The sequence below is a fragment of the Strongylocentrotus purpuratus genome, unplaced genomic scaffold (genome assembly GCF_000002235.5).
Source record: "Strongylocentrotus purpuratus isolate Spur 01 unplaced genomic scaffold, Spur_5.0 spur5_scaffold_1, whole genome shotgun sequence".
NCBI lineage: Eukaryota > Metazoa > Echinodermata > Echinoidea > Camarodonta > Strongylocentrotidae > Strongylocentrotus > Strongylocentrotus purpuratus.
Window position 1 is genome coordinate 45,023,024 of NW_022145594.1, and position 24,233 is coordinate 45,047,256.

General features: G+C 36.1%; 1 protein-coding gene across 1 annotated transcript; it reads right to left on the minus strand.

Moving 5' to 3' along the window:
* Window positions 1–3,625: 3,625 nt before the first annotated feature.
* Window positions 3,626–20,801, minus strand: LOC105444275 (fibroblast growth factor receptor 1-like). The gene is made up of 14 exons (XM_030978829.1): window positions 20,750–20,801; window positions 19,613–19,780; window positions 18,179–18,496; window positions 16,786–17,055; window positions 10,485–10,515; window positions 9,923–9,993; window positions 9,222–9,392; window positions 7,038–7,142; window positions 6,537–6,718; window positions 5,974–6,078; window positions 5,444–5,549; window positions 4,686–4,782; window positions 4,183–4,282; window positions 3,626–3,990 (listed from the first exon to the last, which is right to left on the minus strand). Exons 1-14 carry the CDS (start codon window positions 20,799–20,801, stop codon window positions 3,931–3,933), a joined length of 1,836 nt encoding a protein of 611 aa, XP_030834689.1. The 3' UTR covers window positions 3,626–3,930.
* Window positions 20,802–24,233: the final 3,432 nt, after the last annotated feature.

The window sequence follows — 24,233 nt, forward strand, 5'->3', positions numbered from 1 at the left end:
GATACCATAAATACAAGGTAATGAGAAAAGCGGCCACACTCACCTTTACAGCTACCTTCAAGATTCCATGCACATGGTACTAATGTAAAAGGAGAGCTTATTTTTGGTAATAATCAAAACAGTAAATCAAAGGTCACAATTGATATGAACGATTACATAAATTGAACCCCGCATGCTGTGTGAGGGCGTATTGCAGACAAGTTCTAATCCGTTGTTGTTTCGTCAACGTATAATATTGCACAGGATAGGCTATACATCAACTTAAATGGCATTATGACATTATACGGAGTCATATTAATGGGTTTAATGTTTGTAAATTATCACGTCTCACTTTTGCAATCCATAATTATCATCATGAAATCATCATATTTAATGGAATTACTATATTTCAAGAAGACAAATATTTGTTTTGTAAACAGTTGGAGTAGATCGAACTCAAGTCATAAGGCTTCGGAAAGAGAGGTAGAGGGGCCGATTCGGAGTTCGTACCCCCCCCTTCTAATTCAAGATTTTTAAAACTTTTTTAGGGGGGGGGGGGAGTCGCCATAGAAAAAGAAGTTACATGTCCCTATTTAGCATTACACCGATATATAATAATTTGTTTAGTGCTCCAAATATAAACTTTTTTTTTCATTTCAAAATCAAAAACTTTCTCGCTCGGTCACTACGCTCCGTCGATTATCCATAGACGCAGTATTTCTTAACACTGTGAACAACTCTGTCGACACGTTAGAGAAAAGAAAAAGAAATGTTCGCAAACTATAACATTAACTGAAGCCATATCCGGTAATTAGAGATTCATTCAGGAAAAAATGTTTACATTTTGTTTAAATTCGAATTTGAAGCGTGACATCCTTATTTTTTTTTAAATAGGAGGGTTTTTTAAAGAGAGCTCCAAAATTGTTTACCATTAAAATAAATGATTTGCCGATAAAATAAATGATTTGCTGGCATATCTCTTAGACGACCCTACTCCCTACGCCAATGTTTATTCATATTGATATTGTTTGATTTAAATTGGTTGATTCACAAATATATATACGAGGTAAAATATATACATGCTTAAACAGTATCCTAAATGTTTTTTTAATATAGTAAAAATGCGCTACCTCCCCAAGTTTCGTCTCTCTCTCTCTCTCTCTCTCTCTCTCTCTCGTATTTCAGAATTCCTGTTTTTGTTAGTCTGTAGTGTTGTGGGGCGAGAGGAAATGGGGGAGCGGAAAGAGAGGATATGCAGACACTTCACTCGTGCTATATCAAGTTATTCATTTAACCAAAATAATCGTAACTAGATATTTTCAGACTGGGGCCTATTGACATTAAAGACCAACTTTCGTTTTTAACATTTAGGCGCCAACATATTTGTTTTAATATGGCCCAATGCAAGTGAAACATAACGTGAGCATATTTGTTACGTTCTTTAATAAAAGAGAAAACACAATTACAGTGAAGAACCTTGGTTATTTTTTAGAACAGACAAATGAAACTAAATCTGAATTATGCGCACATTTGTTTTACTCTAAATGTGCCAAATACGTTTTGCATCAGCAATATTTCATATATTATAACAATATTTTTTTACCTTAAGAACTCGTTAGAGAATTAGACTTTTAATATGCCTAGTCATGATATCATGATCTTTTGACAGATCATCGTCAGTTTGATTTAAATTATCAGATTCAAAAATAAATTAAAAATTTAATAGTAGTACTTAACATAAATACATTATAAGAAAGAAGCAGTAGGCCTATCAAATAAATTCAATAGTGTGTCAAATTTTCTTTGTCAAAAGTGAATAAATGAGTTTTATAAAACAAAAAACTGTGGAAAACCTATGAATTAATTCAGTTTCTTATGTTTAATATACACGAAAAAGAAGATGTTATTCTATTAACATATTCGACATTTATTTAAAAGAAATATTATGGAGGGCAAATGTTGAAAAGTATCACCTCTGGAAGAAAAAAAATATGTTTAAAAAAGTATAAGTAATTTAGTGATGTAAGTAAATTTCATTTGTTTTTGTTTGTAATCAGTATAATCATGTTTTTTATGTCAGTATTTTTCAATTGATAAATGATGGACAAAAAAACTGATTTATTTTTAGCCTTTAATTATAGTATGCTTAAACATAGAGGTTCGCGATTAACATGAAAGTGATTGCATAAAAAAACATTGAAAAACATTGGAAGGATTATATTTGCCTTATTGGAGGATTTATTTCATATTCAAATCTTACACATCACTAGAAGAACAATATTACACAAATAACACAAAAGGTAAATACAACATCAACTTTAACTTACACATATCAGTCAAATTATCAAACGAAGTTCAACCATTTCTTTTGATAATTCATACATGTATTTCCCTTTGTTTGTATACTTTCCTTTCCGCTACATTATATTTCTATGCTTTCTCTGATTTCTCTTTTAAACACATTTTTCAATACAGAATCTCTTTGACCATTCCAGTTTTGTTGAGTTGTAAAATAACTGTATGTACACTCCAGAACGTTATGACCAGCAAAAAATTATACTAGCTATTCATTTCTATATTTAGTCATTGCTGAGCTATATACTTTAACAACTTGCATAGCTCGTGGATCCATTCTGTATAAATGGTATGTACAAATTTAAAAAAAAAGTGATTCCTTCACATGAAATTTTTTGACAAGTAATCGACGTACTGCATAGAAAACATCGTGAAGCCATACCGTTGCATTTTACCATCGAAAATGTATTGACATAACCTTATAAACAGTGTCCTTCATATTTATAATCAACACACACACGTACACGCGTGCACCCGCACACACACACATGTATGATGGGGTGACCAAAGTTCGTGGAGATTTTACAAATATTAGGAAATGTGCTATTCGATCCATGATTTCTCATATTCTACTCTAATTTATTTAGTTCAATTATTACCGAATGGCCATCGAAGTTTTTTACTACAAATGTGTTCAACTAGAAAATTTATCATCAAGGAATCCTGGAGATTTCGCGATCTCAAAATTCGATGTCTGATTGGAGTGCGCTGAAACTCAATAAAGAGTCATTAACAAAAACAAGACCTTAATAATAGTTTAGTTTTTAAAAAGCTATGCATCGCAGCCCGGGGCTGAATTGTACAATAAAATACAGAAGTATTTGCATGGTAAAAAGGGACTAAGTGGAATCATAAAAATACAAGTACACAATCTTTATGCAATTGTATATAATCATGGGGGTTTAACACGTCAGAGTCTATTATTAAATGAAAAGTATTATTTACATGTATAGATGACGGTTCAGAGAGGGAGATATATTGAGACAGAGAGAGGGAGAAAGACAAAGGGGGGAACAGAGCGCAAGAGAAAGAGACAGAGAGAGCGATAGGGAGAGAGAGAGAGAGAGAGAAAGCGAAAGAGATATGAATTGTTTGAGAGGGGAAAAGAAAAGGAGACACAGAGGAAAAGAGAGAGAGAGGAGAGAGAGCGAGAGAGGAGAGAGACATACAGAGCGGAAGGGTGATGAAAGAAGGAGAAGAAAGGGAATAGGTGGTCATCTACATACAATAATGCTATGTAATGACACTTACATTGGTAAACCTTGAGATTGTAGTGATGAATATATGAGATCATAATTTCATTTTTCGGTTAATAGCTCCACCTTTAGATATTTTAAATATTACTTCTTTTAATTTGTATTCTTCTTTTATTTCTACCAAATGACCTTGAACAAAAATATAAGAAATATACATATACTGAATGCATATTTAATACATGTATTTCCGATATCCTGATTCAGCACTCTTGGCCAAATTTAACGCAAGTTAGTCCCCATAATGCTACTGTAGCTTAGTTGGCTCGGATGCGACCATCGTACAGCGTAAAAGATGTAGCTGCATTGTAGTATGGCTGCATAATCCGAACAAGGCTTATTTTCACATGTCCAGTGTAGACGCATACAATCCTTCATCCAAGTCATTGAGAGACAGGTAATTCTGCGAAAATCAAAAGAAAAGAAGGAACAAAAGTTGCAAAGATAATTATTAGGTTCAGGGCTAGAATTTTGTTCATGATACCTGTTGAACAGAACCGCGTTTAAAAGTCGGAATAATACTAACGGGTACGTAATAAGGAAACTAAATTTCGCATTAGACAAGTTAGAAGAGGGTAATTTGAGTATATCTTACATGAGTCTTTTCTAGAATCCTTTCCAAATTCTTGAGGATCTGATCAAAGTTACTCCGATTTGTAGCTTCCTTCTCCCAACAACCAGTCATTACCGCATACCTGAAAGATAAGAAAGAGACGATCCTTATTTAATAGAAATCTAATAGAACTACCTAAATGAATAATACAAAGACAAGTTCAAAGTTCGTATGCAACAGCAGTTTCGTTAGCATGGTTTCTTTATTTCATGTGCGAGCCCACTCCATGCACTCCGAGTCGTTTCACTCCAACGGGAGTGTTGAGACGTATTATTTTCAGATTAAGATTCAGATTCAAAGATAAGAGAGCAGAATCAAGTTCCATCATGTAACTTATTGTTGAGAAACATATCCGCATATGATAATCAACATAATTATGAAATTTTACAAGTTATTATAGCATCGAGTAAGTCAAGTAAATTATAACATTAACGAAACAATCTGTATTCGACAAAGTAAAGACTGATAGAAAGAGTGTGATTTACACTTCTTGTCCACAATGGCGAGGGCGTGGCATCTGGTAACCATTGGCAACTTCCTTTTGGACAGTGTCAAAGGTCATTTTAGGGTATGGCCTCGCACCTTTAAGAATCAAAGAAATATAACATTAAAACATTTATTTCCAATATACAAATAATTGACATGTAAAGCTATGGAGAAAAATTATATTGATCATATAATGTATATACAATTTTCCTCAACCCTTCATAGTACAAGCGGAATTAAGTGCAAATTGTTAGACTAACTGTCATTCATATCTGGGACATGTATTTGAATACGAATAATGCAATAAATTAAAAGACGCTAATATTATTGGTTGGTCATAAAGAGTGGAAAAAGTGGCTTGAATTCTTCGACTCTAAAATGCATCAAACAAGAATAAGTCGAGGTATATTTTGTTTATTTAAGTGCAATTATTTATTTCACTTTTCTTCATAACACCATATGATACATGTGAAGTGGGGGAGTTCGTGGTATAGTGTCTCATTCTATTGACTCTAAATCCGAGGTTTAAAGGTTCGAATCCCAACTCGGCACTTACTTCCTTTGGCAAGATATTAATCAATATTTACCACTTTCCATCCACTCCACTCCACATGGCAATAATATTGCAAGGGTAATAATAATTGCAGGGCCCTGATGAAGAACAGCTGTAACGTTTAAAAGGCTTCTTACGTGAATTACTTCAAGGTCTTTAAGATGGTACACACAATTATATGCGATATAAACATTATTTTTTCACCTAATGTCACAATTTCCCACAAGACGATACCAAAAGACCAGCTATCTCCTTCTGTTGATTGTTCACCAATAACCATGGTTTCAGGCGAACTCCATCTTGTTGGTTTCTGAGATGTTGGAAAGTATTACAAAAAGGGTTTAAAATTGTATTCATTTTTAAGTTAGAGTTAATAATAATTTATTCATGGCTTAAAACGAACCGTGATTAGCAGACAATGGCTTAATTGTTTACAATTTACAAGCAGATTTTAAAATACATCAGAAACAATATTGCATATGCCAAAAATGAAACAAACACCACGGTAAATAAAATTGCTGATAATCAGGGTGTATAAATATACCATTATGGGTTAACAATTTAAGGGGGAAATTACTTACGCGATAAATCATGAAACACATAATTCAATGTTGACGTTTTAGTAGTTTCAAGATTTTCCAATATGTTCTGTCGATTAAATCATTATTAAAGATGTGCCATCCATATTTATGCTGATGATAATTATTATCATTAAATAAGGTGATAATACTCACACCTCTGCCGCTAAACAGTGATGAAGATAGTCCATAATCTGATAGCTTGCATTGCTTTCTATCAGCTAGTAACACATTGTGAGCGCAGAGAGTTCCATGGATGATCTTTAAGAAATAAAACAAAAACATAATGATGAAAATAAAATAAAAAAATAAATAAATAAAAACTACAATTACAAAATCTGGATGTTATTTATTCACCTTTGATCATCACAACCATCCTCATACCATACTGGCTTACTCTCCTTCTATTCTTATCCTGTCTTCTTCCACTTTTGTTAATTCTCATCCTTTTCGCACTTATCCCCGGCCTCAATGTTCTCACTCTCAACCACTCCTCCCCCTCCCCTACCCATCTCCTCTTCTTTGATGCATACGGCATCGAGACGACATCCCGTTGACTATTTGCCAAGCCAAGTTGAGTAGACTGCCTTTATCTATTTATCTCCTTCTCATGCAGGCCTACTTAATTTATCGTTATTTTTCTCCTCTGACCTTTCCCTTTCCCTTCCCAATTTTACTATGTTAATTCTCTTCTATTGCAAATCATGAAATAATGTTACCTTCTTTGATGCAAGATACTGCATCCCTTTTGCAATTTGCCAAGCCAGGTTGAGTAGACTACCTTCATCGATACGAACCCTCTTTGGTTTGAGATTGCCATATGTGGGTTGAGACTGCACCCCTGTGGTCTGTAGATGGGTGAGTAGGGTACCCCCAGGGATGAACTCATACAGAATACCACCTATCATTCAATGGAAAACAATACTGAATCACATTGATATTTAAAACAGTATTTTATCAGACATCATGTTATAGTATACGAAAAACATCTTGAATAATTATCAAATAAAATTGATTGTTCTTCCAAGACAATCTTGTTTTACTATTTGTATCGTTTCTGGTTATTCAGACGCGAAGCCTACTCAAAATGCTTTGCACCTCTAGGGATGATAGCTTAGGTAGCGTTGCAAATTATTAGAATTAAATGCTCATATGCATGAATATGTAAAGATTTTAGCGACAATCAAAAGCTTTGTAATTGCGGGAGGAAGTGTTCTTACCTTGTTCTTGACAATATCCGAGGCACTTGACAATATTAGGTAGATCCGGAAGCTCAGAAAGGACCTTGACAGCTTGAAGAACGTTGGTTGAATTGGTCACTTGATCTAAGAGAAGATACATCCTATATATAACTAGCACATTTGCTTTCGATTTCGCAGAGAGTGATTCGTTAAACTCAATCATGCAGTTGTCAATATATAAGATTAAGGGAAAACTGTGTAGACAAGTGAATATAAATGAATATATTTACATTCATATTCATATTCATATTCATATTTTTTTCATACATAATTCATTTTTCAGGAAACTATACAAATAAAATTTGCACATAACAAAATTATTGAAATAAATTCTTAATTTCTGAGGAAATGTGGGGGATCCACTAAAAAGCAGTGCTTGTAGTTTGTGGATCCCCCAGAAAAAAATAAAAATTTAATGTTTCAAATTTTGCCTACGAAGAGTTAGAAAACACAAGACAATATTACAAAACAACATACAATGTACAAACACGAAACGAACAAGGGGAAGTAAAACAGATAAGAAGGAAAAGGAAATAGGGGGAAGAAGGAAGAAGAAGCAGGACAAATCATGACCGAAAAAAGGGTAGTTATAAATGTTAATTTTGGGAAGGTAAGATCATAAGACCAAATAAATATTAAAATAATCGAGCAGATGATGAAAACCTAAATGAAAAATTAAGATGATTACCAACCGTTATCAGATTATCCTTGTATATTAGTATAAGATTTAAGCAAAAATGTTTTTAGATTTTTCTTAAAGAATTTAGGGATGGACTATTTTTAATACCTTCACTTAGAGAATTCCAAAATCTAGGACCATCATACATAAAAGACTTCTTCGCTAATAATGTTCTAAAGAGTGGTAGGTGAAACTCGTTTGACCGTCTAGTTGGGTAATCATGAAATGACCTATTTAGGGGGAACATGGCATCAAATATATGTGGAAGGGTCTTTCTTGAATACTTATACATAAATTGTCCTAAGTGAAGTAGATACAGGTCATTTGTTTTTAATGGTCTGCCATTAACAAATAACGGGTCTGTGTGTGAGAGTGGAGCAGAATGGTAAATAATACGGAGAGACTTCTTTTGTAATAATAACAGTCTATTTAATAGAGTTTGCTGCGTGTTGCCCCCAGTAAGTATCCCATAATTCAGATATGGTAAAATTAAAGATGAATAAAGCATGAGTAGGGATGATGTCGGAAAATGAAATTTAAGTTTATTTATTATGCCAATATTCCGTGAAGTGATCTTACATGTATTATCTATATGTTATTTCCACGAAAGTTTGTTATCAACAGTTATGCCTAAACATGTAATGAATGAAACAACTTCCAAGGGGGTATCGTCAAAAATGATGTTCTTGGGCAAAGTGTCAATAGAATTACTAAATAACACACATATATATATATATATATATATATATATATAAATATATATATATATATATATGACTTCAAGCAACCACATTATAAGAACCAAGACTCATAGGCCCTACCCTAGTCACTTACATTATCCATTACCACTCCCCGTAATACCATAGCAACCCTGATAGACAGTTGACCAAAGACCAATCAGAAGTATGATTAAGTCACCCATCCAACTTTGTTTCACTCTCCAAAACTTTCCTGATAGTAATTTTTTTCTAATCAGGAGACTTGAATTTTAACCATCAACCGGCGAACACATACTTCTTTAATCTCCATGCTATACGATTTAATTGTATTGAGAGTTGCTGAACTAACTCTGCCAAAAAATATATCTATTATATTCCTCATCTAAAAACCGATCCCCAAACATGACAATATATAAATATACTAAATAACACAATTGAACTAAAGTGAATAAATGAACTCTCAAGAATTTGTATTTCAACTGTTTTAATTAGTATTTTTATATTGCCATGACGGAGGATTATCTAAATTGAATCGTTTGATATATATATATATATATATATATATATACATGGTTTACTTTTGAAGCGATGTGTTACTTTATACGCTTGTTTTGGTCACACTGAAATTCAACTTTATAGAAAGGTAAATTAAGGCATTTCTATTTACGATGATAAATAAACGTCTCATTTTAGGCGATTAAGCGATTTGCTTGTCGGTCTTTTTACCTCATTATTTTGTTTAGGGAGTGGTTGGCAAAACCTCACCTGGAATCTGCCTGATAGCAACGTCTACTTGGCTTTGATTCGAGCGGAGTTCTCCCTTCCATACCCCGCCGAAGTCACCGCGTCCGATTGAACCGAGTCTGGTGAAGAACGTCACGTTTTCAGGAGCAATGATGGGAGAGTGGGATGGACCGAGTTTGAGAGATGTGTATGCTATAAAAACAAAAATAAGATTATTATTAAAACGACTCTTATACTTGAAAAATCAAATACAAGCAATCTTTCATCCTCTAAAACAGGGATAAGGCTACTCTTGGATAATCATTTCTAGATTTCTTTCAAATATAACACGAAAGTGAATGAGTATTTACCATAAACTTATAAAAAAAAAATTGTGTGTGTGTTGGAGATTTTTTAAATCGGTCGTAATTAGAGGTAAATTTTCAACCTCTGTTAAGTTAGTAGGCCTAGCAATAATCTGAAAGAAAATGATTAAGCTTATCATTTTTCTTTTGGAATATACTACTACTTTAATAAATTAATACACAGTAATGCCTTTGGTAGTTGTGATGTATTCTGCAGTTTGGGGCAAAATGATTATCATTTAGTATGATAGCGTGATTATGAGACGTTTCTTTCTATTAAGATGTGTATTCCCATGTACAGAGCCATACATCTACCTGTTTATGTTGTGGGTGAATTCCTTGTTTTAAACTCTTGACTGATTTTACACATTTTCTCACCTCTATCTCCGCTCTGAATCATCTCATACGCCATGTTGTCGTTTTCCTCATTGGATACATTTCTTCCTTCTCTGTAAAAAAACAAAAACGTTGATGTTCCTCAATATGGCATTTACAAGTGATACCAAACTTATAAACGTTTTTCCCTAGCGAACTGTTTATTGTACAGCGCCATCTCATAGCCATCTCAAGTAACTAATTTCCAAATACTTGTATTAGAGCAGGGTTGCTCATTTTGTGGGTTAAAGTACATAGCTAATCATTTCCGTTTCCCAAATAATGATTTATAAACAACATATAACATTGAAGTGTTAAAAAACAATCTTAAGAAATATCTGTTTAATTTAGCTTATAATTGATTACCATAACCTTTCATGTCTGTACCTTTCCTATCGCACTTTGTATAAATGTATCATGTATGTATTTCATCTTTTGCACAAGCTGCGCCTTGAGCATTTGACTATGAAGTGGATTTGGCGCCTTATAAATCATATGTATTATTATTATTATTATTATTATACAAATTTCTTATGTTGAACATTTCGATCTGCTAAATACTTACCCAGAAACAATTTTCTCCGACTTTTCGAAACCTGTAAAAAAAGAAGGAAAAAAAAAAGCAAATATCAAAATGTTGAAACATTTTCTACGCACAGTAGAGGTATATGGCACGTTTATCAACAAGGAAGTACAATTTAGCCTAAAGTAAATGGATCTCTCTCCTTAGGAAATTCATTCAGGAAAGTGATAGATGTAATGGTATGCAGGAAAAAATAACTTCGAGGTATATGGCACATTTATCAACAAGGAAGTAACATTTAGTCTAAAGTAAATGGATCTCTATATGAGGAAATTCGATCAGGAAAGCAATAGATGTTATGATGTGCAAGAAAAAATACTTTCGCTATCAACTTCCAGTATTATGTTTCCTTAATCTCTTTCAGTAATACCAAGTCAATATACTCATATGCTTTGTTAAGGCTCCATCCGCATTACAAAGACCCTCACAGAGGACTTACAGCTGTCATATTTTACACATACTTTCTAAACAGTCAGTTAAAACAATCATGAAATAAACAATTACATAGCTTTTATTTGTTCTGATTCCATCGTTCAACTATTATTCTAGTAGAGTTGATGAATATAGTCACCTAGTCTGGTCTCATGTCTCCTCAACATGATGAATTGAATGATGTTGATGATGACAGAAGCCACTAACAGGATGGCTAAGACAGCTATACCTGCAGAAGCTCCAGAACTCAGACCAGTTGGCTTACAGGTACATGGTGTGGGATCTGGATGGTGAGCAATGTTTCATACAAGCATTGCACACAATATACAAACCTATGATTAGTTTTCTATAACAACTCAGTGGTCGTATATGACACATACTAACGGGACGATTGCTCCTGATCCATTTCATACACTAACCGAATTCAATGCTTCAACCCTAGACTAAATACTATACTTAATCCTAACATTTATCCTAAACCTAACCTAAAACCTAATCGCAACCGTAACTCTACCCTGAACCTAACCTAAAGCCCAATCGCAGCCCTAACCCTAACCCTTACTCTAAATCTAACCTAAAACCCAATTGCAACCCTAACCCTTACTCTAAATCTAAATACTATACTTAATCCTAACAATTATGCTAAACCTAACCTAAAACCTAATCGCAACTGTAACTCCTACCCTAAATCTAACCCAGAACCCAATCGCAACCCTAATCCTAACCCTAACTCTAAATCTAAATACTATACCTAATCCTAACTCCTACCCTGAACCTAACCTAAAACCCAACCGGAACCCTAACCATAACCCTTACTCTAAACCCTACATCAAACCCAATCGCAACCCTAACCTTATACTTTTGACGAAAAACAATACCAGGAAAATATTTCGCCGAAGCAAATGTAAGCTCCCATGCCAACAATATAACAAACAGGTATCTATAGATATATAACAACTTTAAGAATCAAATTTATACCCAATAACTGTAATTTAAAAAATATACACTAACCAACGTGTTTGAGCCATATAAAACGAAAACACCGAAAAATAAAATAATTATCAGTTTCATTCTAAATATGAAATTTAAGATTTTAAAAGTCAGTTCACATTTTACCAACAGCAACCCTGATTCGTTCTATAGTAGTGTATTATTCAGATAATGAATCAAATAAATAATCGGGGGAATTCCCGATTGAATTCATTCCGATCAAAACAGGAACCTCCTGATGAAATTGAGGAACAATTTTTTGAAATGCGTGTTCACCTACTATATATGAGACTTCACTTCAATCAAAGCATAAACAGGACTTTGAACTCTGGTCTGTGTTCACAAATATACTGTAGGCATATATTTGCTGAAGTAACAGGGGAACAATATACATTGCTTGGATGAATACACATCCTTTGATATGATCTTTCTGATATTTGTTTATCACATTTCATAATTTACAATGGCATACTTTAATGCTATTGCTTATTCATCAGGTGCGTAAAGTGCTGAAATTGCATAGTGTTAAGACCATACATACAGTTTTGGTTACACTCAATTTGTATTGCTATATTATAATGTGATTTAAAGCTTATATCCTCTCCACATCTATACTCCTTCCATTTAAGTTATATATAAGATGATAATAAGGAGAATGGACGGGTTTGTGAGACAAATTCAACATCAAAATTTACTTCTTTGTGTTTAATCATGATAAATATTTACCTCGTATGATCCTGTCTATTATCTCATGAAGTCAATAATATGACATATAACACGCGCATACACAGAATAAAGCAATATCAAGAAAAATTAAAGTCATACATTCAATTACTTCCCTTCTCTCACTAAAGTGTATTGTTCATCTATTCATCATTTCTTAGATTTGGAGAGATACAAATCGAAATAATAAACCTTGGTTTATTACCTTGAAACGTTAAAAAAGTAAGCTATTTTCTTGAAAGTCAAACAAAGACGTGTTCTCCGCAAAGATGAACATGTTCTATTTAAACAAAATACAAATTAATAAAAATAAGAATAACACATTCGAAAGTTGTATCTTGAACAAAAATGTCTCCTCACCTGACGAACTTGTCGTAGTTCCTTTTGTTCTAATTGGTTCTAGTATTGTTAGAGCATAATACATAAACGTTAGAATTGTCATACTGTATATGGAGGATCTTTTTTTTTTTGGTGGTAATTATCAATTTCAAAGAGAAAACGAAGCATGTTAATTCTAAAGCTTGCAAAGTCCAGAACAACAAAAAATATTCATTGAGTATTATGTCTAAATGATTTAAATCAAAGGCTATTTATTTGGCACCTGCTGTTAAGTGTATATGGCGGCTGTAATATTACTAAAGAAAACCATCTTAGATATATTAATGCGTATTAAATATACCTCTACAGAGTGCCCCTACGACATCACTTTTATGTACTTTAAGAATTTCTGTTTATTCTTTACAAGTTACATAATGGGAAGTGAAATTACCGCATTCATTTTAGTTCCAAAGTTATGTTTTACATAGAAATGTACAGTTTTAATATAGATGTATGAAGAGTATGTAAAAAGAAAAAACATTATTTGACCAGATTTCTTGCGACACATGAAAAATGCTTTTTTTTTTTTAAGTGCAAGAAGGTGTGCGGTAAGGGATGGGTCTAAGAATTTAGTCATTTTACCCTCCTGCATAGTTCATTTCTAAAACAATACAATAAACATATGTAAAGACAATACTTTGTTTACTGTGGGTAAGTAACAGTTGGATATGCAATATATTATACTTAGAATGTTCGAGGACAAGGTAAATAAAGGTGAAAGGCTACTGAAATCCACTGAAATGTGTTTACAAACACGACACGTTGAAGTGTCTTGTTTTTTGTGGTCTAAAGTGAAAATCAATGTTTGTGGAAAAGTGAAATTATTTTGCATCAAATTCACATACACATATGTGCGTAAACTACAGAACAAATATATATTATGAATATTTTGGAATAGTTCTTCTGGAATCCTCATAATACTCATGAATACTGAGTTACAGGACAGTTAGTGTCAATACTTCAAGTTTAAGCTAGTATACCTTTCAATTAAGTTTAGTGACATATGTTACAAATAGCACCTACTAATAGTCGCTTATGCTACGGTCACAAAGGTTCGTACGAATGCGTCGTTCGTACGAACCTCCTTGTTTTTCCAAGGTCTTCTAGAATTTCCATTGTCTGAAAATCGTTCGTACGGCGTTCGTAGCAGTTCGTAATGGCATTTGTGACCCAGGCTTTACTTTTAGTGGGAGGACATAACTATTAGTACATGGAAATTTGCCAGGTAAATATCATGCATGATGAATAATTATTAAAAGGAATACTGACAGTAGGTTCATGGACATGAAATATTGTAAACAGTTGCAAGTACTTTAAAAGATGACAAAAGAAACGAAGAAAACAGAAAATGCTGAAACGGCAGAGGACTGGAAATACCAATGATATGGAATTTCTAAAATGAAAATAAATCAACTAAATTATATAAAAGCAAAGAATAAGAAAATAAACACAACGTTTCATCGCTTATTTGAATCCAAATTTGTTTATGAATTTACTATAATTTGTTGGAAACTGACAATAAGCATTCGCGTAGATGGTAACGCACACCATTTTGTGTATTATTGAGAATAAATGAATGAATTAAATGATAATAGAACGGAAGAAAAAACGATTGACATACCCGTCGTTTGAGGAGGGGTAGTTGTTCCTGTTTATGGTATGGGAAATGAGCAAAAAGAAAAAGAAAACAAATAAAATAGGGGATGTTAGATTAAATAGCTGTTGTATGGCACATTCACAATGTTACCCGGGAAAATCTGACGTTATGTTCATGTACATTCCTTATGTCTGTAACTTTGTAACTGAGTTGTGCTACATGCCTACATTCTTGTCCATTACGTTTTCTACCTTTGTACCAACAATCAGAATGAAAGAAGAAAAAGTAGGGGAAAATATATAAAAAGGACAACTATTCATGGCTACAAATCCTTATATTTTGACAACTCTAACGTATATTTCGAGGAGCTTTTGAGAGTTAATTCACTCTCCACTCCTTTGTGTTTCATTTACAACGGGAAACTAAAGTTGTATACAACACCCAACGCTTCTCACAAAGGGGACCATTTCAGAACAATTCTCGACTGAAGCTCAAATACACTTAATACATGAATGGCTGAGGATTACTCTGAAAGCGCTCATACGGCTGTATGATTGCCAAAACAGGTTCTGTCAAGATCATTCGAAACACGAAGGCGAATATACCGTTATCAAACATCAATGATCTGAGCCCTGTATCATAAAGAGTCGCGATTACTCTGAATCAATCACAGCTGAATATTAATCGAAACTGTGTACTTAAGAAATACGAGAATGAGAATCAGCATGGGAATTTAAGCATACTCGTACTCGATAAAAAAAGAAATTGTACATTTGTAGATATCTTTGCAACAGCTCCTTCATACATATATTTTGCAGGTAAAAAGCATAACAAACAATAAATGGGGGCATCGAGACAAACAAAAATGAACATGCTTCATATTTCATATGAGGTTAAAATGTAAAATGCAGATTGTTGTATTTTTTGTGGGATAGGTAATGCCAAGTAGCGACCGAAACATTTGCCACATGTCAACGTGGCTTTACAGTGGTCTTTAATACCACATGCAACATGCACCCACAGCGTCAAGAAATCAATTTCTTTCAAATGAATTATATTTTCCGCTCCCTCCTCTGCAGTCCTTTCGCTTTCACCATTCCCAGTACGTCTCCCCCTCTCTCTCTCTCTCTCTCTGTGACCACGCACCCCCCTCCCCTTTGCCCCCCCCCCATATCACTCCCCTCTTCCTCTCTCTATCTCCCTCCTTCTGTCTGCCTCTTTCTCCCTCCACCAACTCTCCCTCTCTCTCTCTCTCCCTCTCTCTCTCTCATTCTCTCTCCCTCTTTGTTTCCCTCTGTCTCCCTTTTTCCCTCTCCCTCTCTCCCTCCCTCTCTCTCTCTCTCTCTCTCTATTCCTCTCTTTCTCCATCCCCCCATACATGTATGTGTGAGGGTGGGTACATGAGGGATGTACATAATACGTGTATATAATAAGATGATTTGTATTGCAACACCACCATAAGATACTACACAAATATGAACAATTATCATCTGTAAATGTCATGAGTATAATTCATTGTAATGGAGATCTATGTGCATTTAAATTCAAGCAATTAATTGTGTGTGGCTTCACCTACTGCCGGTTTGAATTCAAATTCTGACTGCAAATTTGAAAATCTTGAACTCAACTTCATCATTATTTAGTGAACACTCAATGGGTAGATGAGAGGGGGGGGGGGGGTCCTTGTTACCGCTCTCCATCTTGTCCAGTCTATAGCCATTTCCCTGTCAACGTCTTCCTTAATTATATCCACCTCTTCCTATGTCTTTCTTTCTTTCTCCTTTCTCTCTGCTGTCCATCTAATCAGTTCATCTTCATCTTTCCTCTCCACGTATCCATACCATCTCAGTCTGCTCTCTCTCTCTCTCTCTCTCTCTTATCTCCTCCCTTATCACAGTCACTTTAAATTCCTTTTGCACCTCATCATTTCGCCTCCTCTCCTTAACTCAGCATTAATTTCAGAGCTAAACAGGACATCACACTTTCTATTACAGCATGAGCATTGATTTAATTGAGATTTGAATTGTTCTTCACCCCTCTCCCAACACAGCTTGGCATGTAATAAACAAAACACAACAATAAAAAGGAAAAAGATGTGCAAAAACATGCTCATCTCTCACATCACAGACATACATGTACAAAAAATACAGCAAAATTACTTACTTCTTGGGCCATAAGGTACTGCTGCACTTAGTGTTGTATTTCCAAGGTAATTGCCAGCTATACACGTGTACTCTGTACCCGCCCCAGGATCTGAAACAGAGACAGTGTTGCCCCCGTCCATAGATTCATGTATGAGTGTGCTCTTGAAGAATATGTAGTAGTTTCTCATGGCTGGGCTAGGTTGATTTAGGGCACTACATGACACTGTGATGCTTGTTCCCTGGGCTTCATAAGCTGCAGTGACAGTGGTACCGGCATCGGATGGGGAGGCTGGGTTGGTAGGAGAGAATTGAGAAGAAAAAACAAATTCATCTATAGCTCTTCAAGAAAGACCGACACTCTACAACTCTATGGAGACCTAAGGTTTCTGCCGAATTCTGTTAAAGGTTAAATTGAACTCAGTCGGATCTCTCAGTGTCATATCTACATGAACATACTGTCCTTTTGTATCTATATTAAACATTGCCCTATAATTTGGTTACAAATAACTATTATTAGGCAAGGACGAACAGGTTGGATTAAAGATATGACCTTTCAAAGCCTGCTACTAAAAAGTTTTTTATTTTGGCTATGACCATTCAAAACTTCAGACTCAGTAAATTTTGAATAAAATCTTAACTAAATATTTTTTATTCACACTGTTTATTATCCAATTAAAAAATATAGTTGCTACACTCATTCAAATCTGATATCAAGTACTCCTGTATATAATAGGTATCAGGACAACATTTTCATCCATGCAGTTTACAGGGCGTATCATAATAAAGGATATTGAAGTTTAATGACGATTTATATGATCACTACTGATTTCATAATCAAGCATTTTATGTCTGTTGTAAAGGACAGAATGTCCTCTTTTTAATGACACCCCGATCATACTACTACTGTCACAGTTGACTGAATAACAAAGCATTGCTGTCCACCATGTGAAAGGTGCACTGTGACAAGTTAGCATTCACAGATAAATTCTAAAGATTAGTGCTTGTGTCAGCCCCGACATATCGAAATGATGAACAATGAGTGGATTATGTGTCTAAGAAGGAAATGTTATCAAATTTGGCACAGTGCACCTTTCACATGGTGGACAGCAATGCTTTGTTATTCAGTCAACTGTGACAGTAGTAGTATGATCGGGGTGTCATTAAAAAGAGGACATTCTGTCCTTTACAACAGATATAAAATGCTTGATTATGAAATCAGTAGTGATCATATAAATCGTCATTAAACTTCAATATCCTTTATTATGATACGCCCTGTATATCCGAATATAAAACCATTGGTCTACTGACTGTGCTGTCTGAACATGACGTTACTTGTATTGTCCCAAACATGTCAAAGATGTGAACAATGAAAACATTTGACTTCTTTTATCCAAAATTTAAATGATACTTACCATGAATATCTAAATCTATAGATTTATCTCCATTCAGCTCTGTAATCTGATGCCCAGAGACTTGACAAACCAAGGTCTGTCTATTATTCTCTGGAGTTGCAGGAAATGTGAACACGCTCTTTGTGTTAGAGAAAGGTGCTGTAGCTGGTGGGTTTGATTCAACTATCGTGTTCCCATTGCCATCAGTCTGTGGAACTCCATTGAGGGTCCATGTAATAGTCTCTTGTGGCTTGCCTCCAACAGCATCACATGTAGCTACGTACATATCCTCATTGTCTGTCACAATACTAGTCAGAGTCAATGTCTTAGTAGATGCAGCTAGAAGTAGGAAGAAACAATGACAGATGTCTTAACCCATTGACTACTGAATCATCTCATTCCCATAGGCTTATATACAGGAGTCTACCGGTTCACGTAGGCAAGGGGTTTATAATCAGATTCAGATTAAATGTTATTTCCATAAGAAACAGTATAAAATGTAACATTAAACAATATAGCAAATAAAAAGAACCATTGATTAACTTAAGAAATATAACATGCCATAGAGTGAGTCCTGATTCAGAATACATAATACACATAACATCAATGGTTGCCTATCACCTACATGTACATGGGCAGTGGTGTAGAATGGGTCAACGAGCCATTATTGGGGGGGGGGCTGTCTGTATTTAGGATTGCTTTTCCAATAAATTTAGATCAAATTATATAAAACAGAGGTATACATCAATATTCATTTTATGATAAATCTCTTAAAAATTCAATTTTTCAATGTTTTTCAAATAGATTTATGCACAATCAATCAACCACTTTCTTGATTCCCTGAATATTAAGTGAATAATTATAATCTTTTAAGTATAGCTACTCTAAATAGGCTGAGAGTTACAACTATTTTTTGAGAACAATTTAATATACGTTAACAAAGTGTATATATTTCCTCACAGTGGCGTACGCAGGATTCTGTCAAGGGGGGGGGGGGTTAAAATCAGGCCCAAAATTTCGCAACGACTCAGCTTTATTATTTTGCTCCCGAAAATCTGTCAGTGGGCAGTGGGGGGGGGGGGGGGAGGCGTAAGCGGACATTTTTTGTTTTGTTTTTGGAGTCCAAAAAAAATCGCAACGACTCAGCCACCCGAAAAGTCGCTCAGTGGGGGGGGGGGGAGGGAGGGGGGAGGGAGGGGGGGGGGGGGGGGGGTAAGACGACACTTTTTTTTCCTTTTTTTTTGGTCTCGAAATTTGAAAAAAAAATTAGGTCAGCCATTGGCATAATAAAAAAACTCAAAGGGGGGGGGGGTTCACAAAAAACATACACACAAAAGAAACACAAGGGGGGTTAACCCTTAACCCCCCCCTGCGTACGCGCCTGTTTCCTCATATCAAAGCCAAAATACCTTGCCATTCGACACACAATGCCTAAAATGCATGCATTGTACTCACCTTCTACCACAATGATTATACTAGCATCCGTCCCTGTGGAAATGTCACATCTATACATCCCATCATCCTCGAGTTCTGCATTCACAATCATCATCACAGATTCACTTGCTGATGATGATGTCAACTCAAAGTTAAGGTACTTATCTGCACCACTAATACGGTTTGATCCTGAATAGATAGTTTCAACCGTATTGTCATCAATCCATTGAATCGCGTTCACTGGTCCACCAGTCACAGTACATGTGAGTGAAATATTTTTAGTTGCAGTTGCTACTGGGGAAGAAGCTACCACAGTTGCCGTTTGACCACTGATTTCTGAAAAAGGAAACAAAACTCTTGAACAATCAAGAAAATAACACCTGCGTTATTGGCACTATTACTTCAAAATGTCACTCTTATATTTGAATTCACTTCAATTGGATTTATAAGAATTGATATGGATGAACAAAATATATAAGTTTCTTTCTTTTATAATGGAAAAAGAAGTGATGAAGCGTAAAAGGATATATTATAATGGACCATGTTAAGCATTAAATGGCAAAAATTACAATCATATTTATTACAAGACCACGGGCCGGACGAGTAGCTCTGATTATCTTTCCCCGGGCAATATCAGGGAAATTCATGTATAAAGGGACTCATTTACGAGTTTATATCCGTATCTGGAAGATTGTTGATTCAATCTATTCTTACAGTTGATTGTTTAATTAAAGATTTATTTCAAATTTAATGTGATGTTTCAAAGCAAAGTGTAATTTTTTCATATCAAAGTTTACAAAAACTCTGGAAATCAAATGCGAGAAATCGAGAAAAAAGGAATTAACAAGTAAATATCCATTTGTGTAAGATTTAATATATGAACGCGCTGAAATATTTGCATATGCATGGAATTTTCTGAGTAATAGTGATGTGTAATGTCTGGTAGACATTGCAGTTTATATTCAATCTAATCCTCTAAAGTCACTTCCAAAACGGTCATTTTCATTTAAATTAAGACCTTGCATAGTGGACTTAATAGAAATATATTTCATAAAGGATTGTTCATATTACTATGGTTGTTTTTATGTACTTGAGTTCATCACACCCACATTTCGTAATATTAGAACTTTTTAAATATAAAAAATAAAAAATACTTACCATAAACAAGCACGAGGACTGTAAGAACATGTAATGCTGTCAAACCATCCATGCTTACCAGTTAGATTGTCGATGTCTATTTGTAGTGAATTATTGGCATTAATTTCTCAATCTTAAGAATAGCTTCAGTTGGATTCCTCCGGCATCATATCAATTCCAAATCTATTTTGAATAACAGACCTTGGTTTATAAGTAAAACATATCTTAAACTAAATAAATGTGATTCAAATTGTATGGACTGGGTTTTTCATTTCACGCTTATTTCTTGAAGGTTTTCCTTGACAACTCAAAAACCTGCCAGAGGCTTGCCAGACATGGCAACATTTAATTAATGCAAAGTGGATTCCACCTAAAGATATGAAATTATGTATAACAGGAGAATCAAATAGTCAGCAACCAAAGACAAACAATTGAATAAAAACATAAGGAATATAGAATAACTAATGAGAAAGTTATGCAATTTCGAAAACTTAGCGGAAGACCATGACAATCACTGGAAAAGTTAAAGTTAGTAACTTAGTCATAGGTCTGTAATGTTATTGTTTTATATTCAAACCCCGCATTCTCTGTAATTTATTCATCATTATTCGTGCTGGGGGTGACACTCCAATACCCCTCCCCCCCCCCCCCCCCCCCCCCCCCCCCCCCCCTCTTCCGTCATGTGCCTTATAATTATCGACACATTTTTAGCGGAGGGCCGTGGCATTTCAGTCAGTCCACATCTCGAGATAAAATTGCCCATTTTATAGAAATCGAATTCACGTCCGAGACGCATTTGAATGATGAGTCGGAAATTAATGGCAGAAAACTGCCTAATACCTAAGCGTTTACAGACGCACCTTTTGTTTCAAATGCAGGGAAACGAAAAGTATTTACAAGGTCGATCATTTACTCGCCTAAAGGCCCGGTCACACAGGGAGGACGCATGGGGAACGCACGGCCAGCGCATTGGAAATTTGCAATTTGGGCCGGTGCGTTGTCGTTCGCTAGGCGTGCGTCATCATTCGTTACTCGTTCGTCGAGCGCGCTGGACCAACGCTGGACCAGCGCTATGCATTCGTCGTCATTCGCTGTGTGCGTCGGTTTTTTTTTGAGCATGCTCAAAAGTGTGCGCGGAGCTCGACGCATGAATGTACACGCCAAAGGCACGCCAGACATGCGTGGAGCGCGCTAGACCAGCGCCAGACATACGTGGAGCACACGCCCTGTATACGCACAGTGCGCTAGCTACACGCTGTGCTTTTTTTGTCAGCTCGCTAGCTTTTCCAAAATCATGACAAAATTTAGGCACACGGCCTTTTCCGATTTCCAATGCGCTGGCCGTACGTCGTAGAACGCGGTGCATGCGTGGACCATTCGTCCAGCGCGCTAGCAACACGCTGTGCATTCGTCGAAGTTGTTATCATGTGCGCTCTGTGTGCGCCCTGTATGCGCCCTGTATGCGCCCTGTATGCGCCCCGTATGCGTCCAGCGCGCTAGCAACACGCTATGCATTAATGGTGTCAGCTCGCTGTAGCTTCGACAAAAGTTGGGCGCACGACGACGCACTGGCCAAAATTGCAAATTTCCCATGCGCTGGCCGTGCGTTCCCCATGCGTCCTCCCTGTGTGACCGGGCCTTAAGGCCCGGTCACACAGAGGGGACGCATGGGGGGACGCACGGCCAGCGCATTGGAAATTTGCAATTTGGGCCAATGCGTTGTCGTTCGCTAGGCGTGCGTCTTCATTCGTTACTCGTTCGTCGAGTGCGCTGGACCAACGCTGGACCAGCGCTATGCATTCGTCGTCATTCGCTGTGTGCGTCGGGTTTTTTTGAGCATGCTCAAAAGTGTGCGCGGAGCTCGACGCATGAATGCACACGCCAAAGGCACGCCAGACATGCGTGGAGCGCGCTAGACCAGCGCCAGACATACGCGGATCACACGCCCTGTATACGCACAGCGCGCTAGCTACACGCTGTGCATTTTTTGTCAGCTCGCTAGCTTTTCCAAAATCATGACAAAAGTTAGGCACACGGCCTTTTCCGATTTCGAATGCGCGGGCAGTGCGTCGTAGAACTCGGTGCATGCGTGAACCATTCGTCTGTTTATATATAGTATAGTATGGTATTTATTCATCAACATATCGCAGCCAATGGCTGAATTGCCTGCATGATTTACAGATATTTTATTTAAAAAGTATTTAAAAAAAAAAATCATATTTACAGTTCGTTATTTAACAATAATTCAAAGACAAGAACCTCAATTAAACTCATAAAGGGAAGACATAAATAAAGCAAATATGGAGCGGGGAGATAAGGAAAGAAGAAAAGGAATGTTGAGGGAGAGGGAGTGGAGAGAGAAGGGGAGAAGAGAAGGGAGTGTGAGGGAGAGAGAGAGGGAGCGAGAGAGATAGAGAGAGAGTGAGAGAAGAACAAAGAGAGAGAGAGAGAGAGAGAGAGAGAGAGGAACACAAACACAGAGCTGGAATAATATTTTAAAAAATTGAAAATGTAATTGAAAATGTAATTGAAAATAGTTATTTCATCCACATAAGTGGGAAGGAATTGATTTGTAAAAAGTTATTTTGAGGCAAGAGTAAATACATTTCCACAAACACAGAGCTGGTATAATATAAAACAAATTAAAAATGTAATTGAAAAGTTATTTTATCCAAGTTAATGGGAATGCACTTCAGAATGATTGATTTAAAGAAAAGAATTTTGAGGCAAGAATAAATAGATTTCCACATTTATAGGCAACATTCAAACATTAATCTTCAATTCACTATTTAGAGTTCAGCAGTTTGATAATTTGTGGGATCGCACTATTTTTGTAGCGTTGTGTCCTACACTTTAGTTCTCGTAATCGGTTGCTGTGTCTTGCTTGTCTGTTTGATGATTGGCTTTCCGGTAGCCAATGACGAAAGTTCTTGAACAGCTTGTTGACAAAGACCCGACAAAGGTCCTCTCTCCTTTCTTTGAGCGATACCAGGTCGCAAGCACTGAGAGCACGTTGATAAGACTCGTACCCACCGGCTAGTATGGTCCGAAGGGCACGCTTCTGGATACGCTCTAATTGGTTCTCTTGGTGCAGGGTTAGGGAGAAGTGCCAAACTACACAACAGTACTCAAGGATCGGCCTGATGTATGAGGTGAATACGGTGAGGAGGTCCGTTGTAGGCATAGCAAAACGTTTGAGCATCCTCAAGATATAGAGCTTTTTTGCGGCTCTCGATGTGACATTATTGACATGATCTGTCCAACGAAGATCGTTCCTCACGATCACGCCAAGCAGTGTTACATGCTGACTTTCTGGTATGATTTGATCAAGAAGCTTTATCTCGGGTGAGGCAGTTGGCGACGCGCGAAGGAGATTTGCATGACCTGACATTTGGTGGGATTGAGGCGCATGTTTGATTCCTCACACCACTGTTCAAAGGAAGAGAGGGTCGTGTCGAGGTTGCATGGGGAGTTCACTCGGCGAGTTTCGGCCACTGTGAGATCG

What these genes read in the sequence shown, in the direction of transcription:
- LOC105444275 (XM_030978829.1), bottom strand. Translation starts at nt 20,801, where the DNA reads ATGGATGGTTTGACAGCATTACATGTTCTTACAGTCCTCGTGCTTGTT. An exon ending in AGTCCTCGTGCTTGTTTATG is followed by an intron (nt 19,781 to 20,749) that starts GTAAGTATTTTT and finishes CTATCTATTCAG; the next exon opens with GATCAAACCGTATTAGTGGT. An exon ending in CGGATATTGTCAAGAACAAG is followed by an intron (nt 6,719 to 7,037) that starts GTAAGAACACTT and finishes ATTGAATGATAG; the next exon opens with GTGGTATTCTGTATGAGTTC.